The sequence below is a fragment of the Chelmon rostratus genome, chromosome 24 (assembly GCF_017976325.1).
Source record: "Chelmon rostratus isolate fCheRos1 chromosome 24, fCheRos1.pri, whole genome shotgun sequence".
NCBI classification, from domain to species: Eukaryota; Metazoa; Chordata; class Actinopteri; order Chaetodontiformes; family Chaetodontidae; genus Chelmon; species Chelmon rostratus.
The window spans coordinates 14617824-14637085 of NC_055681.1; the positions used below are offsets into that span (position 1 = coordinate 14617824).

Here is a 19262-nt window from a genome sequence, read left to right on the forward strand (position 1 = left end):
AATACCTGAATAGCCAATAATATTACCATCAGCCTGAGCTGCACTTGTTTAGTGCTTATTACCAAATATTCCCATGCTAACACACTAAGTAGGTGACCTAAAGATTAGATTTTTAGCCATTAACAGCTAAAAATGGTGGTCCAAAAAGGTGACTTCTTAGCATGGTATATGTTTAATGTATTCAGCCTAAGGAATTTAATGATGAAAGTGATGTGAAAGGTTAATTATGTGGTGGCAGTCCTGGTCAAAGCAACATTGCAACTTGGATCAAAAATGAACAGCTAAACACAGGTGAGATTCACAGTCACTGACACCAAAGTCCCAAATCAGGGACTCAAATCAGGATTAGAAGGCAATACAAGTTGAAAAAAAGCAGTCATCTTTATTTAGCATGTTTTCACAACACTGAATACTTTTAGCCTTTCATCAGTTTGTATCTTTTAGAATGTATTTGTGGAGTCAAACCAATGGATGAAAACCGCTTCCCTTTCCAAGATCAGGTTGACCTTTCACCTTTTACCTTAACTAGGCTCTAGAGACCTTTCACATGTCCAGGTGAGCAGCATCTTCAGCATTACAAAACAGAGGTACAAGAGTAATGTTAAACGACTGAAACCAGACCTGGACTCAATAACAGTTGTAATTACTCCTTGGCCTTTGTTTTAACCTGTACAGAGTTCCATGTGATTGAGGTTTACTTGCAGTATATCAATACCTGCCGAGTTGTTAATTGCACAACATGCTGTATGTTGTAGGGACTCCAAAACAGTCAAGTGTTGAGAATCCACATTTCAGGCACTCTTTGTACTGTTCAGAGGGACTCCAAACAAGGCCAGAACAAGCAGTGAAGGGTATTCTACAAAATAATTTTGCCCAGGTGTGGCTGACACAGTGACGATGAGAAAGTAAGAGCAATGGAACAGAAAGAATGGCTCATGGCTGTTGTGTGCTGATGGTGTGGTTGGAGCACGGTGGTTTAGTGGTATTTTGTGGGTAGCATCACACTCACAGGCTGAGCAGCATTTAAAAATAAAATCAGATAGTCCTCTTGCAGACACATCAGTAGGAACCTCAGGGTTATACACACCAGTGTCTGAGTGAGAAGTCACAGATTTAGCCTCCTACAACAACCCCCACTGAAGTGCCCGTAACAGCATCCAGAACACCCATCTGCTCTGAACAGCTGGTCAGTGACTGTCAGCAGACACCTTTTAGCTTTTAACTTATCAAGGCAGTTAACCTTTCTTGCTGTATCACTACTCCCCAACAAAGTTGCTTTCAACAAGGATATAATCTGTCAGTGATAATCCTTCTGAGGAAATCCTTTTGTTAATAATCTGGGTGTTGACAACAAATTTTAGCTCTTAAGGGGTTATTTACTGGTTTTCGGGAGCTTTCAAACACATCTCAGGTTTCCATCAGTGGATGGAGTTTGCTCAGTTGTCATCATGTGAACAAACAAAAAGCTTTGGTTGGGTATACGGGTAGAGAGTCACATACATCTGTCTCTGTTCAAATATGGCCTCTGGAGTCAGATGTGAATGCCCTTCTTGAGCTTTCTCTCGCTTTCCACTGACACCTAGTTGATGATCTTTGACCTCTTCCCAGTGGATGCTGTAAGTGGTTTTGGTCTGGTGCTCAGAGAGTTAATGTTGTCGGTTTCTGGTGTTCATTCAGTCTCTTTAATATTAAACCAAAAATCCAGAAGAAAATCAGGGGTTACCGTTGCCCCCCTTGTATGACCCCTTGTATCCTGTGACAGACGTTTCATAAGTAGGTCACATTATGACACCTGAGCCAGATCCCATTCACTGATAAGAACTATAAGATGTGGTTGGAATAGAATCTAGTAATCAGACCTAATCAGACACAAATGCTATGCCATTTAATACCAAATCTAAAAATGAGAGGACCTGTTAAAACAGATTTACAGCAGTGTTATAGTATGGTTACACACAAGTCATCAAGCAAGTTTTTGTCTGCAGGTACTGCAACCACTTAGATGGAAGTAAAACAAAAGGTAAATAAAGAACCAGTGTATTTTTTATTACAGATTTAGTTTTCGCATTTTTGATCATCATCTTCAAATGTATGATATAGTTTTTGATATGTGGTGTATTTTTCACACTGTTAAAAGTAGCCATTGACTTTCATTCATTTCTGTCTGGTATCAAAATATATACTCTTGAAATGTGCTTAAGTTGTATAATCCATCCCATTGACTATCAAGTCTGCGCTGATTGTTGTCAGTGCTAGAACATCTTTGTCTAGTAGTGAAGCTCAAGTTAAGATTGGCTTGAAAAGTCTGTACTTGCACTACCTGAGAATGATAATCTAAATATAAACTTGGACAAAAAGTAATGCACACTCTGATGGTTTAACTCAACTATGTTTCAAGAGTCTTCATTATTATGTTACTATTAATCATTCATTATTAAGAGTTTTCATATTAAACTGAAATGACTGGAACCCAATGGATGCATGAAAGAATTCAGATTTCTAAAACAAGGTTTGCAAAAGGGTTGGTTGAAATGTATACTGCATGTGCAGTATACATCATTTTTTAGTTGGTTGTTTGCTGTAACAACTGTGATTGTTCCACATCCTCTGGTATGTTGTGTTTGTGTGCTCTACTGTAAATCAAATTTCCCCTTGGGGGACAATGAAGATGTAAACCACTGGTGTGATCGCACACACACGGTAACATCCACAAGCTTTTGTAGAGCTGCTTTTTGTACCACCATAGTATAATTTGTGGATGTGCACAATGCACTGAGCTGTGCATGGCATTTCAGGTGCAACCGTTTTGTTTTCACTTCCAAATAAGAGGTTTAAATAATTTGGTTAAACTGCAGATGTGCTTAAAACCTGTCAGTGTGTCTAATGACTTGTGCTGCTTGGACTAATGCAGTATGAAACGGAAAAGAATCATGGCCAAAAATACAAAACAAGACCCAGGTTGTTAAAAAACAACAATTAACAAACGAACAAAAACATTTAAACAGGTGAACTGAGTTTGTGTGCAAGAACATAATGCAAGTCCTTTATGATTACAGCCGATTCAACTAAATAAAAACAGAAATCTGCTGTTCTGTGGGGAGATGAGTTCACAGCTCATTTTCCAATTAATGTTGTCGAGCACTGTTAGACTTTTCCAAAGACAGTGGTTACACCTGTTTTCTTTCTCACTGAATGCCACAGATCCAAACAGAAATCTGATCACACTGACGCGTTCACACAGTAGCCTCCCCCAGAGTCAGAAAAGACGATCGCGTTCAATGTTACGGCTACACAGCAGGTCCAGGACATGATTATCTTAGCTCAGAACAAAGACTTGAAGCAGGACACAGTTAGCCTAAACTTTCTACACATGTCAAACAAAAGACACAGTATGACTGGTAAGGACAGTGTGAGGTGGACTGTTTTGTTAATTGTTTCTGCCTGCTTCTTGTCTTTGAACTGGATGCAACTGAGATGACAAGAAAAACCATCCTCTCATCTGATGGTGGATAAAATGGTAAACACATTCCTCATCATGTCCTTGTTCTTTTAAATGTCAGTGACAGATCAGATCAAAGTACAGATTAACACTGATATAGGACTGATACGGGCGTATCAGAGGCTTCTCTGAGACTCAGGGGCCTCAGGACTGACTGATCCTGGGTTGCAGCTTTGATGTAACAATCAGTTTGTTCAGATTGTGCTTGGACTTCTGTCCTCACTTGGCCAGCATCTGATCACAGTGCCAGCTGATGGCTGGCATTGTAAATGAAACCGTTTGGACATGTCAGGTCATTCCTCATGTTGTCAAAGGATACATGCTGTATTAAAATGACAGGCATAACCACAGCCAGAGACTTAGGTCCAATAGACTAAAGATCTACAGCAACGATGAAAAGATCTGTAGACATTGCCATCTTCACTACATGTGGAGGTTCCACATAAACTGGGGCTATACTGAACAGACCTCGCAGTGTTAGCTGTCTATTCATAGAAGACTACGCCGAAAATATACAACACAAAGTGCTTACTGTGGCTTCACCTATCAACTGACTGTATAGGTTGGCACAAGAAGACCTCTATGTCTGTATGTCAGAACATCATCAGTGACTGGTCTACATGTGTACATCCTCCAAAACATGCACAATACGGTATCGTAGTTCCAACCGCGCTGATATATAAATACTGTTTTTATTTAGAATCGTCAACACAGGAAGACATGGAAATAAAATGCTTCAAACAATCATGGCAACCTGTGGCCAAAAAACAAACATTCTGAAAATGTCTAAGTGCACTTACACAGCTCTGACAAGATTTTAGTCTAACCTGCGGTGCCCCCCTCCCAAACCCCCCCGAAAGCGAAAGAGGCTCAAAAACAAAAACAAAAAACAGCTATTTTATAATGTGCCATTTTGGACAAAATGACAGTAACTTTCCAAATGCTTACCTTGATCAAAAATGGACTTGGTAGAAACAATAACCGATGACTGTGAGTGGAATGGTCAGCAAGAGCTCTATCTCAGGTGGGGAACACAATATTTTGTAGTAAGGACTACTCTAAGACTAGATTTTCTCTGTCGAAAGTCTGTGAACAAGAGTTCAGGGCTACTTCAGAACATTTTTATTCAATAAATGGGGTTTATACTGACTTGTTAATGCATTGTCCCAAATTTACATAGTTTAATATTAACCCTCTTCCTTTCCCCTAGTAGGGAAGCTATCACAACAGGCAGGCATGAAAAATAACCCATTTTAACCTTCAAATAAATAATAAGGAAAATGATCCTCTCTGTACATAAAAAAGATGGGGAGGCTGCAGCACATTCACATAATGTGGATGTGGGGGTGGGAGGTCTCTGTGCTTACAATGACTGATGTGGGATGATGCAGGCACAGCAGAAGAACTAATAGAGTGCTCTATTGGAACCATTTTTCCTCTTTCATTATTGACTTGCTTTTCCTCAAAACATACTCTGGTCTGTCTTTGTCACCTTTTAGATTGTGTCTGGTAAAGGAAGGGTGGGGCAGGATTTGATGGTCTTTCTGAGAAGGAGTCCGTTTGCTGTGTTTGGAGCAGGGGCTCAGAGCATGCCAAACCCTTTGGCATAGGTGATGGCTTTCAGCAGTCTCTCCCTCAGCTTCTCCTTGCTGCTGTATTCAGGCAGCAGCAGCACGTTAAAGCAAGTGTGAGACGTCGGTAACCTGTCAACACAAAGGAACACACACACACATATCAGCACCAAACGGAAAGCCTTTAATAAACCATCAGACAACATTTGATCTCTCGTCTCAATGTGTTGATTGGATCAATGTCAATGTGAAATCGTTTGAATTAAACTGAAAATGAACATTGAGAATTGAAATGTCAAACAATGGAATAAAGTGTAAACATTTCACAATGCCTATAAACAGAAAAACAGAGCTACATATTCTACAGATCAAAGTTATCCTATGCTCGTCTCCTAGGAACAGCAGATGTGACATTTTGTCCTGTTGCAGACTCAGAACAAACAATTTTTGTCCACCACAATTTGTCACAGGCCACGTTGACATATTCAACAGTCCAGAATCAAAATATATTTTGTTTAATATCATAAAAGACTGAGTAAACTAGCAAACATTCATGTGTGAGGAGCAAGAAGTTCGTTGAACAAATGGCTGAAAAACAATTAACCGACTATCAAAATAATCTTAATGTTCTGTCAAAAGCCTAATCAATTAATCAAATTATTGATATCTACATAAAAGTGTGCTCTTAACTGTGCATTAGCAGTATAATCAACAGTATTGAGTATTCAACCAATCAGAACTGAAGCTGTATTCATACTTCTGAGGTTTCCTCATACATGCAGCCGCTATGCGTAGGCTCCTCGGTAGTGCGGATGTGCGCATCCTTAAATAAGTAAGGACATGTGGTGGCTAACACGTCACACCCCACAGAAACCAATTGGGGAGGACAAGAATTAGTTAGCTTCTGTATGTTTCTGATGCCGGTAGAGATTATTCAAGGAGAAATCTGAAAACTTTTAAAGAATAACTTTCGTTTTTTACAACCTGGACCTTATTTGTAGCATTAAATACGACCATTTACTCACCCAAACAACTTTGGTGGCATTTGGAGTCGTTTTGAAGAAATTAGCCCCAGAGGAGCAGTGCGTATATCCGTATAATGCGATCCAATGCGCAGCCTCTATATAACGCATAATCTGCGGCGAAACTCGTTCATATTCCAATATTTAGTTATGATATGCTGGTGCTATTCCCCTCTGAGCCGGTGGTCGGCTAGTTTAGCTGTAGTTTGGCACAGCTATGGTTCGTTATTGCGTATTCGTAGCCGACCGCCGCAGAGTCAGCCGTGTTGTGGCTGGCTGCTCGCAGAGCGCGGCGTTCGGTAATGACATCATCGTCTAGAGACGCCGGATGTTGATAACATGCCACCATGGGCTCAGAGGGGAATAGAACCAGTTATACGCGCCGCTCCTCTGGGGCTAATTTCTTCAAAACGACTCCAAATGCCACCAAAGTCGTCTGGGTGAGTAAATGGGCGTATTTGATGCTACAAATAAGGTCCAGGTTGTAAAAAACGAAAGTTATCCTTTAAGTAGTACACATCTAGCAATGCTAATTCCACCTTAAACCTTCTGCTCACCATGACCCCCATACATGGCAGTTGTCTCATGTTCATGAATGGCAATGGAAACATTCTTACTGTTATGTTCGAGAGCCTGAGAATAAAACCTCCAGTCTTTGTAGACAGACTTGCATCAGTTTGGTTAATGAGAATAATTTTTACTCTAACACATTCAAGCTGCTGTGGCAGTGTCTATACAAAGCTGTCTTTTAATCTTTACTTCACAAATATTTTACTAGTGGAACTGAAATCTGTACTCCGTGCTTAGGCGTCATTTATACTTCATTAAAAAAAGTGTTATGCAAATGTGACCTGTTGCTACTCAGATTCAGACTGATTTCAAGAGTTGGGCATTAAAAAAAAAAAGAAATGAGAGAAATGAAAAAAGCTTCCTAGAGAACAGGAAAGCATATTGATATTTATAGCCAGGTTCACTTGCAGATTTTGAAAATGGTTCTGATAATTTTAACAAAATGCAATCAAGTGAACAAGAAAGAAATTAAGAATTTCAATCAATACCTTTAAGGAACAGAAAGTCATATACATCTTCATTTAACAAAATGACTGTACAAAGTAGGTCTCCTTCAAATTCCATACACTGTAAGCAAACTGTGCATAAACATTACAGGAGTACATTACAGGCAGGGCCGAGGGGCAGCATTATGTATAGAGACGGCTCACCTGTCTGTGTCAGGGCCATTCTTGGCAATGATCATTTTCAGCTTGCCCAGCCCACCTACAGGTGCTCTGTCAGTGCCGGTGGTGAACTGCAGAAAGAGGCGCTTCTGCTCCTCACCAAATGAGTGCAAAGTCTCCCAAAACTCCCTACGACGAGACCAACATTTCAGACCGTCAGGATGTGTGCAGTGTTAACATTTTAAAAATACAAAGGATCCAATGGAATTATGTGCTATACAGTTTTACTTAAGAGCATTTCAAAATTTTCCCTTAAACAGCACTAATGTTTTCAAAATTTCAACTTACAGGGAGGGCTATACTTCAGTAGGGCTGTCAATAAATATCCTAAATTCGAAGACTTTATTTTCAACTGATCCAGTAAGTGATGATTGGTGAAACAGTGAAAAGATTGAGTAGGTTTTGTTTTGTTTTTGTCGCATTTGAATGAAGTGTGTTTTAAAACGTTAAAATTGCTGTTTCTGTGAATGAAGTCTGGCTGCTTTAGTAAGAGCGATGGAACAGGTATTTCTGGTTAAATAAAGCAGATCTTGCTCTTTAACAAAAAGTATCTCTGTAGGGATCCTTTCCAGAATATTGTCAGACACTTATTATAACAATCTGAGTCTGTCAGTGGCAAAAATGAACACTTTTGGTGGATGTACTTTGCGCATATGCCCAGAGGGATTACATTGCAGCAAGTTTCCTGGCAGCCGGCAACAGCTCTCGCATTCAACACTGAAAAACTTCAAAAATGTCTGTCTCAATTCGTCACTTGGACATAAAAACATGGGTAAACAGGGTCCATAATCAGATAAGTCACTGGAATCCCTCCAGTCCTCCGGTTAAAATGTTCCATGATGTGTGGACTGGCATTAACTTGAAACCCTGCACACAACATCACTTTCATTGATGTGAAAATATAATGTAGGTCAAGCTGAAACAAGCACATAATTCAACAACAATGTACAGAACATTATTCGTTTATCTTGTAATGTGTAGATATGTAGTTCTGTTTAAACACATAAACACAAAAATAGATGGTCCAAAACCTGTCTCTCTCTGTTTTTTTTTTCAGGGAATATTCAAATTTCATTTTTGGCCAATTTTGACAGCCCTATACCTCACACATGACAAATACTGGAAACATAACTTCCCATTACTTTCACCAATATGGTGACATTTCTGTAAGAAGCAGGGAAGGTGATTCAAAGATGGTAGGGTCTTTGCTCATTGGGTTTGTATTTAAACCATATTTAAAACCTGCACACAAAACACAAAACACACACACGCTCTTACTTGATGATTCGAGAATCTCTGTTGTAACCTCCATCATATTCTGTTGTTTCCTCAAGTGCTAGGAAATCCAGGTTCTGCAGCATGTGACAAAGACAAAACATGGATGGAAATTAAACTGAAGCACATTTAAATGACTCACTAACACATTCAAATGTTTGGTAAAAATCTCACTCTGCTTCCACAGATCAAGAGCTCGATTTCCTCTGGTCTGAACAGGTATTTGAGCGGTGACTCGTTGGTGACCATGTGGAAGCCTCTCCTGAACGCTTTGAACTGCTTCTCCACGCTTTTGTTCAGCATGTACTCTGCATACTGTGCCACAAACTCCTGCACAAACACACATCAACAGGGACAAGTTATCATTAAATGGCAAATACTGGGGAGTATTTGAACATTTACCCACTTATTCTAGTGGTATCTAGCTTTGTTTTACTTGCAACAATTTGTTTATTCATCATTGAAACTGCTGCTACCATGGCAATACAATGCAGGTGAATGGAACTGAATTTTTCTAAGCACTGAAAAATCCAACAACAAGATGATTTACTGAAAAAAATATCCCAGTGACTGAGGTTACTCTACATGTTTTATTGACCAACCAATAACAGTCGTAGTCAGAACGCCATGGCAAGACTGATGAACCCTACAAACTATAGTCTTAGGGCAAGACCTCAAGAACTGCTCGCCTCAAGATGAAATACAGATGAAAATGCTTCATGCTTTCTGTTCGCTCACCTTTCTGTTTTCATTTGTGACTGGAATCTTGTCACCATTTTCCCTTAAATCATACATGAGTGGGTTCCCAAACAGGTCTGTTTGGGAAATCTGGAAAGTAATCATCATGTCCTCCTCCACACTGCCCTCATACTCCAGCAACTCCTTCAGACTCTGGTAAAGAACCTTTTCAACACAGTACAGCACAGTCAGATCATATTAAGCATTGTTCATCAAGAGATAAACATGGCTGTTTGAAAACATAAACTTCCAGAACCACAATCTAATAGTGTTAAAAGTTAGACTGTATTGTGCCATTGCATATAATAATATAACTAAAGAGCAATCAGAACATTTAATGAGGTAGTTCTTACCGGGTTGGCATCAGCCAAGTCCCTGAAAGTTCCTTTCTTGCCCATCAACTTCCTGTACACCACCATAGGAAAGTGGACATCCAGGATACAGTTGTTATAGATGGCCAGACCAAGAACGATGCCAATCAGAGTGTATTGTCCCTCATTTTCAAATGACGATGGGTTGAACCAAAACAGTTTGGTGCGCTCGTCGTACGTGAACATGCCTACAGGAGGAAAAGATTACACAAAAATAGGGTTAATCAATATATATACCAGCGTGTCCCCCTATATGCATTCAAATGCCGCTATAATAGAAAATATTCCAAAATGCAATAAACCCGCTATCTCTGCTTAAAGCAGCCAGTTTAGCAGCCTGGCCGGCCGAAAGAACAACTACCAAACGAGGGAACGGGGGAATGTACGTTACACCTTGAATGCAGCATGCGGCACAGCGTGCTGATGAAAACTGAGTTCAGACTTCTTCAAAGTTTACGAAGAAGACTGTTCGCTGTTTATTCGTAACAAATGTTCCAAGCGAGTTCCACAAGGAGGGGGGAGTTGCACGAGCTTTAATACTTCAAACCTGGTTAGCCACCTGAAACATAACCACCGCTTTGACGGAGTTTGGAAAGCGTATGAGGACGCCCGGCCTGCTAAAGATGCTAACTTTGTTTGTGGTATTGATGTCATGATGTTAGGTATATGTGTGTGTTATCAGTTAGCGGTTATCGGTATCGGCCTTTAGGAGCTGAAAGTTATCGGTATCGGTTTTAAAAAATAGTTATCGTGCATCCCTATGCAAAAGTATTACATTCCACACTGTACCAGCTCACACACTCCAAAAGCAATGAGTTTGCCTTAATTTTACATCAATTCTTTGTAAAACTCTTCCATTACGGACATCAATAATCTCTACCAATTTCCTGCAAGTGTGACTTATCCTGTCACTACTGTTGTACTGGGGACGGATCAAACAGTTCAGTAAACCTGAAAATTCTGTACTGAGGTTAGATGTTTAGCAGCAGACCTGACCGGGAGTTAGATACCAAGCAAGCTTTTATTTTACTCTGACCAGACTGGATTCTCATTCACAGAACATTAAACTCTCGTGAACTTCACTCATACCTGGGAAGGCTTCCCACTAAAAATGAATGTAGGCTTTGTGAATCACTTTGGGTGTGTGTGTGCGCTGTAACATGGACATAATTCTCAATAATGTTGAAATTTTCAACACATATTCATTCAACATTAAATAGAAATTCTAAAATTTTTCAACTTGTGTATTTATTTTAGAATGAATTGGTCATTTCTGGCCAATGTTGAGAGACCTACACACTTCACTTTGCCAAATGTGATCACTGTACAGGTGAGACAAGAAAGAGAGATGAGGAGCGATGGATAGATAGATGTATATAGATATCATCATGTACATATACACACATATAGATATATACGCGCACACGGTCGCACTAACCCTTACCCTAACTTTAACCTTACCCTAACTGCAACCTTCAGCCTAAAATTAAGTGATTTGCATTATGGGGACTTGCATTTTGTCCCCACAAGGAAGGCCTGTAACAAGAACAGTCAAGCATGGGGCTAGGTCTGGTCCTGTTGTGAGGGTGTTTTGCTGCTGTAGGAACTAGTAAACTTGATTGTGTGACTGGCATAATGTATTCTTTGAAACACTGTGCCATTTTCAACAAGAATGCGGTATCCTCAGTTGGTAAATTTAAGTTTATAATAGGGCTGGCCGATAAAATACATTTAATAACATTATAATAAAATGAGTTTTTCCCTCAGCTGTCTGTCACTGGAGATGTGCTACAGCACCACAGGCCATAGGAAACTCAAGGTGTCTCTGTCCTTGTCAGCAATAGATATTTGTAGGAAAGCCTTTGTGATGTTGTGATGGATGCAGTCTGAATCTCACTACAGCGGTCTGGTTTTAGATTGAACAGTGAGCAGACAGCCATCGAGAGATGGACAGCATGCTCTTGTGAACAAGCATCATAAACAACTCTCAACCTGGTTGTTGCCTTGTCATCCCTAATTACGGCAGGGTGAGGCAAGTAGTAGTTGACATTGCTGTTCTCACTTCCTATTCCTATTATGTTTCTGGTGTCTGGGACATCTTCATGTATTCCTTTCTGAAGATAGTCCTCCATCACATCCTTGTATCTCTTGAACAGCGTAACATCAGCGTCAAATTATATTTTTAAACCTTCAGATCTTTTCCAGGCAATTCTCAGACTGTCTCAGAGTTTTGGTGAATCTTGTGTGTCAAAGCTTCGTTTGGCCTCAGTGTCATCAGCTAACTCCTCACCTTTGCTTGGAGATGCTGAGGGACTCAACTTTTCACTCAAACAGCTGATTTGAAACCTGTGTGGTTACCTCAGTGTCAACCTTAATGCATGAAGCATCAATCATGCAATACATGGATACTGATCCATGCACTGCCCAGCCAAATATGGTTTCTATGGCAACCAGGGATCCTGATAGTCTTTCTACTCTGCCTCATACTAATTTCTAGTAGTAGTCAGCACCTATGAATAATGACAGTGTCCAGTTCCTCGTCACTGCTGCCTGATACATCTGCTGATATCAGTCCCTTTTCTTGATCTGATTATGGATTTGTTGTCTAGGAACCTGCATGATGGCATGTCACTCTCAGGATTGTGTCAACTGTACATTCCTGTGTTACTGGGGTATTACTACCAAAGGTATGGAGCTTCAAAGTTTCTTTATTCACAACTAGCAATCCCAAAGCGTTTACCTGATTCTCCAGGACACAGCTCCACTGACTTTCTATTAGGCTAAGTACCTTTCTCCTCCCCTTTGTTCCTTCTGCTCATGCTGTTTGCAGAAGAATTGCATTCTGCTTTTCTGTAAGTCTTTATTGTGTGGGGAGCCACAGAAGAGAAGACAGCAACAGTTGTCTTTTGCACATTATTTGGGGGTTCAGTTTATTCACCTTATTTCACATCGTGTGGTGGTGTCTCAGTCCACACACACTGAACCCTTGGTTCTACAAAATTTAACAATATGCTGTTGTCCTAGGCCAACGAAACACCTTCCGATTTTCTAGTCTGTCCTTTCACATGTTGGCTACATTGTGCTGAACCCCAAAATATGACTTAAGATATGTAAGCTTTTCAGTTTTACTCAGCTCCGTATTCTCATGGATAGCAGTCTCAAACTGATCCCAGAATTCCACACCAATATTTCACTGACATATTTGTTAATGTACAGTCTGGATAACGTTACTGAGGCCCTGTTGGTCCGTTTGCATGAATGTGTACTCACATTGCTCAGCTAAGGCGAGTTCCATTAGCGCACTGATGATTTCTTCCTTTCAGTTATCCTTGCTACATAGGTCTTCCAGAGGTTAATGTTTTCTTGATAATTCACAGTTTTTACAATGTCCACCTCCAGCTTGTCTGTAGGTAACTCTTCTTCAACTTTGCTTTCTAATTTGCTTTAACTGACAACATGGACAGCAGGTCTCGTAAGTGGCTGCAGCTCACATCATGTCTGCACGTTTCCTTTTCAACTGTTCGCAGCAACTTTGTTGCAGACGCTGGAACAACTCCATTGATGCTGTCTTGTGGTCTGTATTAGTCACTATAACTCCTAATACCACAAATAAATGATTCCACATTTGAAATATGTAACCGTTTTAACTGTATGTTTTTATCTATCTAACTAATTGCAGAATTACTGTATAAATGAACTAAAGATACAACATGTTCAAGGTGAACTTCATTATTGTAACTGTCCATTACATTTTGAGACGTTTTCGGAGATACAAAGTTTTACGGTGTAATGGAATAATTGTACAGGACATTTCCAGTGTAATCCATTTCCTGTTCATTATTAAGGGACTTAGATCGTTTGATTAAACCAGCCTTGCAATCCCACATACAATCTGTGGAAAAGCCATGTCCTTGCTGCCCCATATCCAAGCAATTAAACTGGTTAGTAAAAGAAACTTAATTGCTGAGATAGGGATCATCAACATAAACCCTGGTTGTTGTGTGTTGTCTTACCAATATCTGGATTGAAGATCTCCTCCACCACCAATTGAAAGAACTCTTTGGAAACACCTCCTTCATCAACACCTTGCTCTCCTTCAAACTCCACATACAGCTGCTTCTTCAAGTCTGCAGGATTCTCCATTGCTATCATTTCCAGCTACAGAAACACAAGATAAATAGATCAGTGCAATGTGTCCAAAACTAAACCAAATGCATTAAATTGTATGTACAGTATTGAGCTAGCACACACTTACCCTGACCAGAGCATCATCAATGATGTGGTCTCGACGCACTTTGAGCCTCAGGTAGGGGTTGAGCTGCTGACCCTGCACCAAGCTGTAGAGCACAGTAATACGCCGCTCACTGTACATGCGGATACGGTTGTCATAGTACAGACCCAGGTTCTTAGTGACAGCGTTCAGGATGAAGGGGCAGGTCATAAAGGAGAACTTGTTCTCAGTTTCAACCTTAAAGAACGTGTAGTCCTTGTCCATCTCCAGCACCTCGTTCAGAGGTTCATTGACAAACTCTTCAAAGGGAATGAGCGGCCGCCGGCAATCGTTGGTTCGAATTCCTAACTCTGTCTCCAGTGGGTCCACCCGTGGGCCCTTCTTGTTCCGCCGTTCCTCGCCCAGCAGCTCCTGCAGAGTGAGCTCGCTGGACTCTGGAATGGGCTCATCGTCCTCTTCCTCATTGTGCTCCATGTCGAGGTCGCCACCCAGCACATTTGCATAGTAGACGATCTTCAAGCACTTGGTGGCCGCCACCACGGCATCATCATCGTTGACCAGGTTGCGACTATTGAACTCGTTACTGATCACCTTGTACGTAATGAGCTGCTGGAAGGTCTCCACCATGCGCCGGATCTGCTCAGCACTGTAATGCGACCACAGGCGTGCCAGCTTGGCCTGAGCTGCCAGTGGGAGTTTGCTCATGGCCTTGCAGAACTGTGGGAGGGCGATCTCCAGGTACTCTGGGCTGTGGAGGTTACTGTTTTCCATCACTATAACAAACAGGTTCAGATAGTTTGGGTCTCGTGAATACACATTGTGGTACGTCAGGTCACACTCTACATTGGGAGAGAGGTAGACCAGTGCATTCAGGAAGGCGGCCTCTATCTTCTCATTGGACAGCAGGCGCTCATAGACCCGCCGCACGGCTTCAATGTCCACCGACACCTCATCAGGGGCCAGCTTTAGGACATCATTTTCCCCTGAGGAGCTCTCTCCGAGCCTTGATGATGAAGAGGCGGCAGGGGAGTCCTCCTCCATAGCTGTAGCAGAGCAGGCAGCTGCCTCCTTCTCATCCTCATCTTTGTCCTCATCCTTACCTTGAAGGGACTTAAGCTCCTCCTTGGTGTGAGGTTTTGCCCTCCGAAAGCTCTGCACCAGGCCCTCAGCACTGGAGAACACCCGGCCTATTACCCTGATCAGAGGCGAGTAATCTTCCTTCTCTCCACAGATGTCCAAGATCTCATAAACCTTTTCCTCTGTCAGGTAATTAACATCTGCAAAAACAATCAACATGGATAAAATAAAGAAAAACAAAAATGATTAAATTAACAGATTAAACTCTCCACAATAATTAACTGTATGAATGCATTCTTTCATCAGCAGTGTGTAAATCCTGAATTTCTGGCATAAACTCACCTTTGAAATTGTCCCTTACAGAGTGGACATCTTTATGGTTGATCTTCCTGTTGCTGCAGGCTGAGTTGTTGTGAGCACTGCTCTCCAGGTAGGCTGAGGCAGTGCCTTTCTTCGAGGGGTGGGGGTCACATAGCTTAGCGTTGACCTTGTAGAGCTCCAGGGCTTTGACCGCTGCTGTGTTGTTATCCATGCGGTTGAAGCCGACTGATGAGGCACACCATGAGTTGGAGCACGACTCATTCCCACAGCCCTCTGTTAACTGGTGGTAATAGCGCTCTATTAGATGTTTGGCAGCTGCTCGCTTCCTGCAGTCAGAGAAGGTAATGCACAACAAGTTCAACTTTAATTACTGCGTGAATCCAATCTGTTCATCATTAACATTAATAGCAGTTAGTGCAATATGAGATGAATAGCACAGATTAGAATGATTCCCATCTTTAGAATGCAAGTGAGTGTTCATTTCATCAGACAACTCAAGATAGTTGTAAGACTGCAGTGTTGGTCATGTGAGTGTTAAAAACAGTGCATAGACAACATATCCATGTCCATGTCCAATGTCCATTAAATCTGGGTTTAATGAGGTTGAATGATGGACATGACATGAAGCATCTATGGTTTTCCCTCTCAAGCATTTCCATATTATCAAGTGCAAAGTCAGATATATTGGAGCTTTCAAAAAAACAAGAGTTTTAAAGATCTTGTCGATGTCACCAACAATTACAGTAACGCCTAACCAATACTGGATTTTTGAGGCAGACACTACAATTGATTTTTCAGTTTGAAAGGAATGCAATATCAGGTGGTATCGATTTATTAAAAACATTACTAAGGCTCTCTTTGCAGTTTTTTTGACATAAAAAGTTAAACTCAAGGTCTGATTGAAGGCAATATCAGTTGTCTTAACTGCTGCTGAAGACCATTTGTTATACAGAAAATGAACTGTGCTCCTTGAATATTTCAAATTATCTTCAATTGTTTGAAATAAACAAAGCCCGGTGTAGCACTGCAACAGGGTCAACTTGGAAGAACGTGTTAGCATGCTAGTGTCGTTTTCTCAGTGGCAAAGTTCCATAAAGTTGACCATATGAGATCATAACATGGCTATAACAACCGCAATGAACAGCACTTTAAAAGGGAGAAGTGAAAGTCAGTGAGAACAGACAGAAGCAAGAGTGGTCTTAGCGACTGGTGCAGAAGGGCAGTCTTCAATACATGCTCACAGACACACCTATGTGCTTGTATAAACTGAGTTTTACTCACATTCGGCTTGCTTCTGGGTTTTCGATTTCAGGCTCCTCGTATTCTCTATTTGAACAACAAGCAATAACGATAAGAACTGCAGCAGAGGTCACAATGTGCTGCTTACACATAAGAATTAACGTTACAACAAAAACTGTTGGCTCTCTGTTGTTGCATTGGGGACTCTGGACAATATTAGAGAATATGTAGTTTTAGGAATTGCGTCTTAGGGAAGATATGAAAAAGACATGAAAAACGTGCTAGCTAAAAAGCGACATAAGAGTCGCTGTCTTGTTGCTAGATGCAACCAAATTAGCCTTAGAGTAATTAGGGTCACAGTCAGTGTATTCTGTTAAATATGAGGCTATAGTTAATAAACGTAAGGTTGCGCTGTTACTTCATGTCAAAATGTGGGTTAAACGAAACCATAGACTCAAATTTTAGAGGGGCATTAGGTCTAGGCAAGCACGGAGAAATGTCAGGGACCTGGACATCCTGACGCTGACTTAGCAAGCTACTATAGCAAATACAAGCTAGTCAACTGGCCTTATTTCAACTAACATTATTCATGCAGAATGACGTTTCCAAAGTAGTAACTATTTTCATTTTTTAAATCAGCCACTGCTTGCAATACAGCTTCCAAAATATATTGATAAAAGCAACAGAACAATAGCATCCACACAGCTCCCAACAACAGCTAGCTAGCTATCACTCTGTGTTTCTGCTAGCATCCCCGACTCTTTCCTCTTTGCGTCCCCACCTATATGGTCCTCCTGCGGGGCTAGTCTCGGCCTGTGGTGGGGCACACTCACAGTCCTCTTTCTCGTCGGAATTCATACGAGACTTTATCCTCAGTTGTTTGTTATTCTATTGCTGTTTGTGAATATATCGAGTCCACCACAGATTGATTACAACTTAAACAGCACGATACTTTAGGTGTAAACAAGCAGCGACGAAGGATTTCCTATTCAAAACTTCATTCACGGTCTTCCCACTGCAGGCTCTCTCCTCTGCCTGACGTTCACAGCCATCTTGACTTCGCCATCAGCCCACGTCCCACAATGCACTGCGTTCTAACCGAAAGACCTGCTGGAATGGATCATAATGGTACAAGGAACCGGACTCATCTTACACTATGCTTGTAGGCTACGGACACGGCAGACTAAAAAAAACCTATCTATCTAGGCAGGCAAGTTGATGTTATTAGCAATTTTATCAAATGTGCAGTACAAGAATACCAAAAGAATATATGAGGACATCAAGAAATACCGTGATTACATAAATAATCCAGCAGAGAGCACTGAAGCTGAACATCTTTGACACGTCCTTTGCAGAGCCCCAAGTGAGGGATCCTTGACATACAGTTCTAACAAACGCGTACATGAAATAAACAAAAAAAGTAATAAAGCAATATATCAATATCCGTTTCAAGATCACTGGTCAACATAACAGAACTGAACAGCTCCTCTGTATCTAAATGAAAATTTAACCACAATAGAATATAAAGGAAGATGAAGATGTTTAGACTTTCTACTAGGACATGAATGAATGACTGAATTAGTTTGGAATAAATCTGAAAAGTCTTACCTACCAGTGCTGAAGTCTGTAGTTTGCTGATACTAAAAACAGTTTAAAGGTTAGGATAACAGAAATTCTGCAATTTCCCAGCTTGGGATAAATAAAGTATATCTATCTATCTAAAAGAGGAGCTGATGATTCATGACAAGTAGAAGAGGTAATCCAACAAATTTGATGTAGACATGAACATCAAATTATATCAATGCATGCTGTTTACTTATTTGCATGTTGGTGGCCCTAGAATCACAGTCAGAAATACAGTTTGCAATGTGACATAGCAAATAGCCTATGTCACAGTGCTCTCTTAAGTCTTTTACAGATACATACTTCATACGTCAGAATTTATTGTATGAAATCTCGTTAAGACATTCAAAAGTAACATCACTCCTGCATTCAGCACGTCAGAACAGGAAATAATAGTATTGAATTTGTACTGAAGACACAGAAAATTTGATCAGCACAGTACATATATACACACACGCAAAACTCACGGATACCAAAATACAGTAGTCTTTCAGCGGGTTTTTGATTTTTGCACCTAGAGTTCTGACCAAAGGTTTTGCTTTCATCGTCCGGTTGGGCGGGAAACCAGTGGAACTGGCAACCCAAGCTAGCAGCTCGATGTGCGTAGCACGGCTCCAGTGAACAGCGACTTTACGAAGAACAGGTACGCCACGCGGGAGCTAGTCACCAGTTCTACCTTAGAGAAGTAAGTAACACGTTCAGAAAACATGGCTAAGCAAGTTAACTAGGTATGTATTTATTGCCGTCATCAGATTGTCAACCATTTTAACTGAACAGAGCGGATATTTTCCCAACAATACTTTACTATCGATGCCGAGTTAGTCCATTGTAGCTATCGTCACTGCCTGTATTTAGTGCGAATACATATCAATTTTCGCACAAGGGTGTCCGACACCCAGCCTTAAAATTATCAGTTATATTGTCTTGCCAAGCGATATTCTTTCAAAATCGATTTTATATGACCGGTTTGTGAAAGAATGAGGCTAAATCGAAGCAAAAGTGAGCCGTCCCGCCCTTGTGGAGTCTATCAATTAACGTTAATTTAAAACCAGAAGTCGCG

At 40.8% G+C, this 19262-nt stretch overlaps 1 protein-coding gene across 1 annotated transcript; it reads right to left on the reverse strand.

The window, feature by feature from the left end:
• Positions 1-358: 358 nt before the first annotated feature.
• LOC121627275 (ubiquitin-protein ligase E3A) lies at positions 359-17637 on the reverse strand. Its single transcript, XM_041966101.1, has 11 exons — positions 17361-17637; positions 16622-16666; positions 15362-15666; positions 13967-15219; positions 13725-13869; positions 9694-9899; positions 9341-9505; positions 8777-8932; positions 8606-8679; positions 7313-7456; positions 359-5202 (listed from the first exon to the last, which is right to left on the reverse strand). Exons 1-11 carry the CDS (start codon positions 17435-17437, stop codon positions 5082-5084), a joined length of 2691 nt encoding a protein of 896 aa, XP_041822035.1. The 5' UTR covers positions 17438-17637; the 3' UTR covers positions 359-5081.
• Between the last annotated feature and the right edge of the window lie 1625 nt (positions 17638-19262).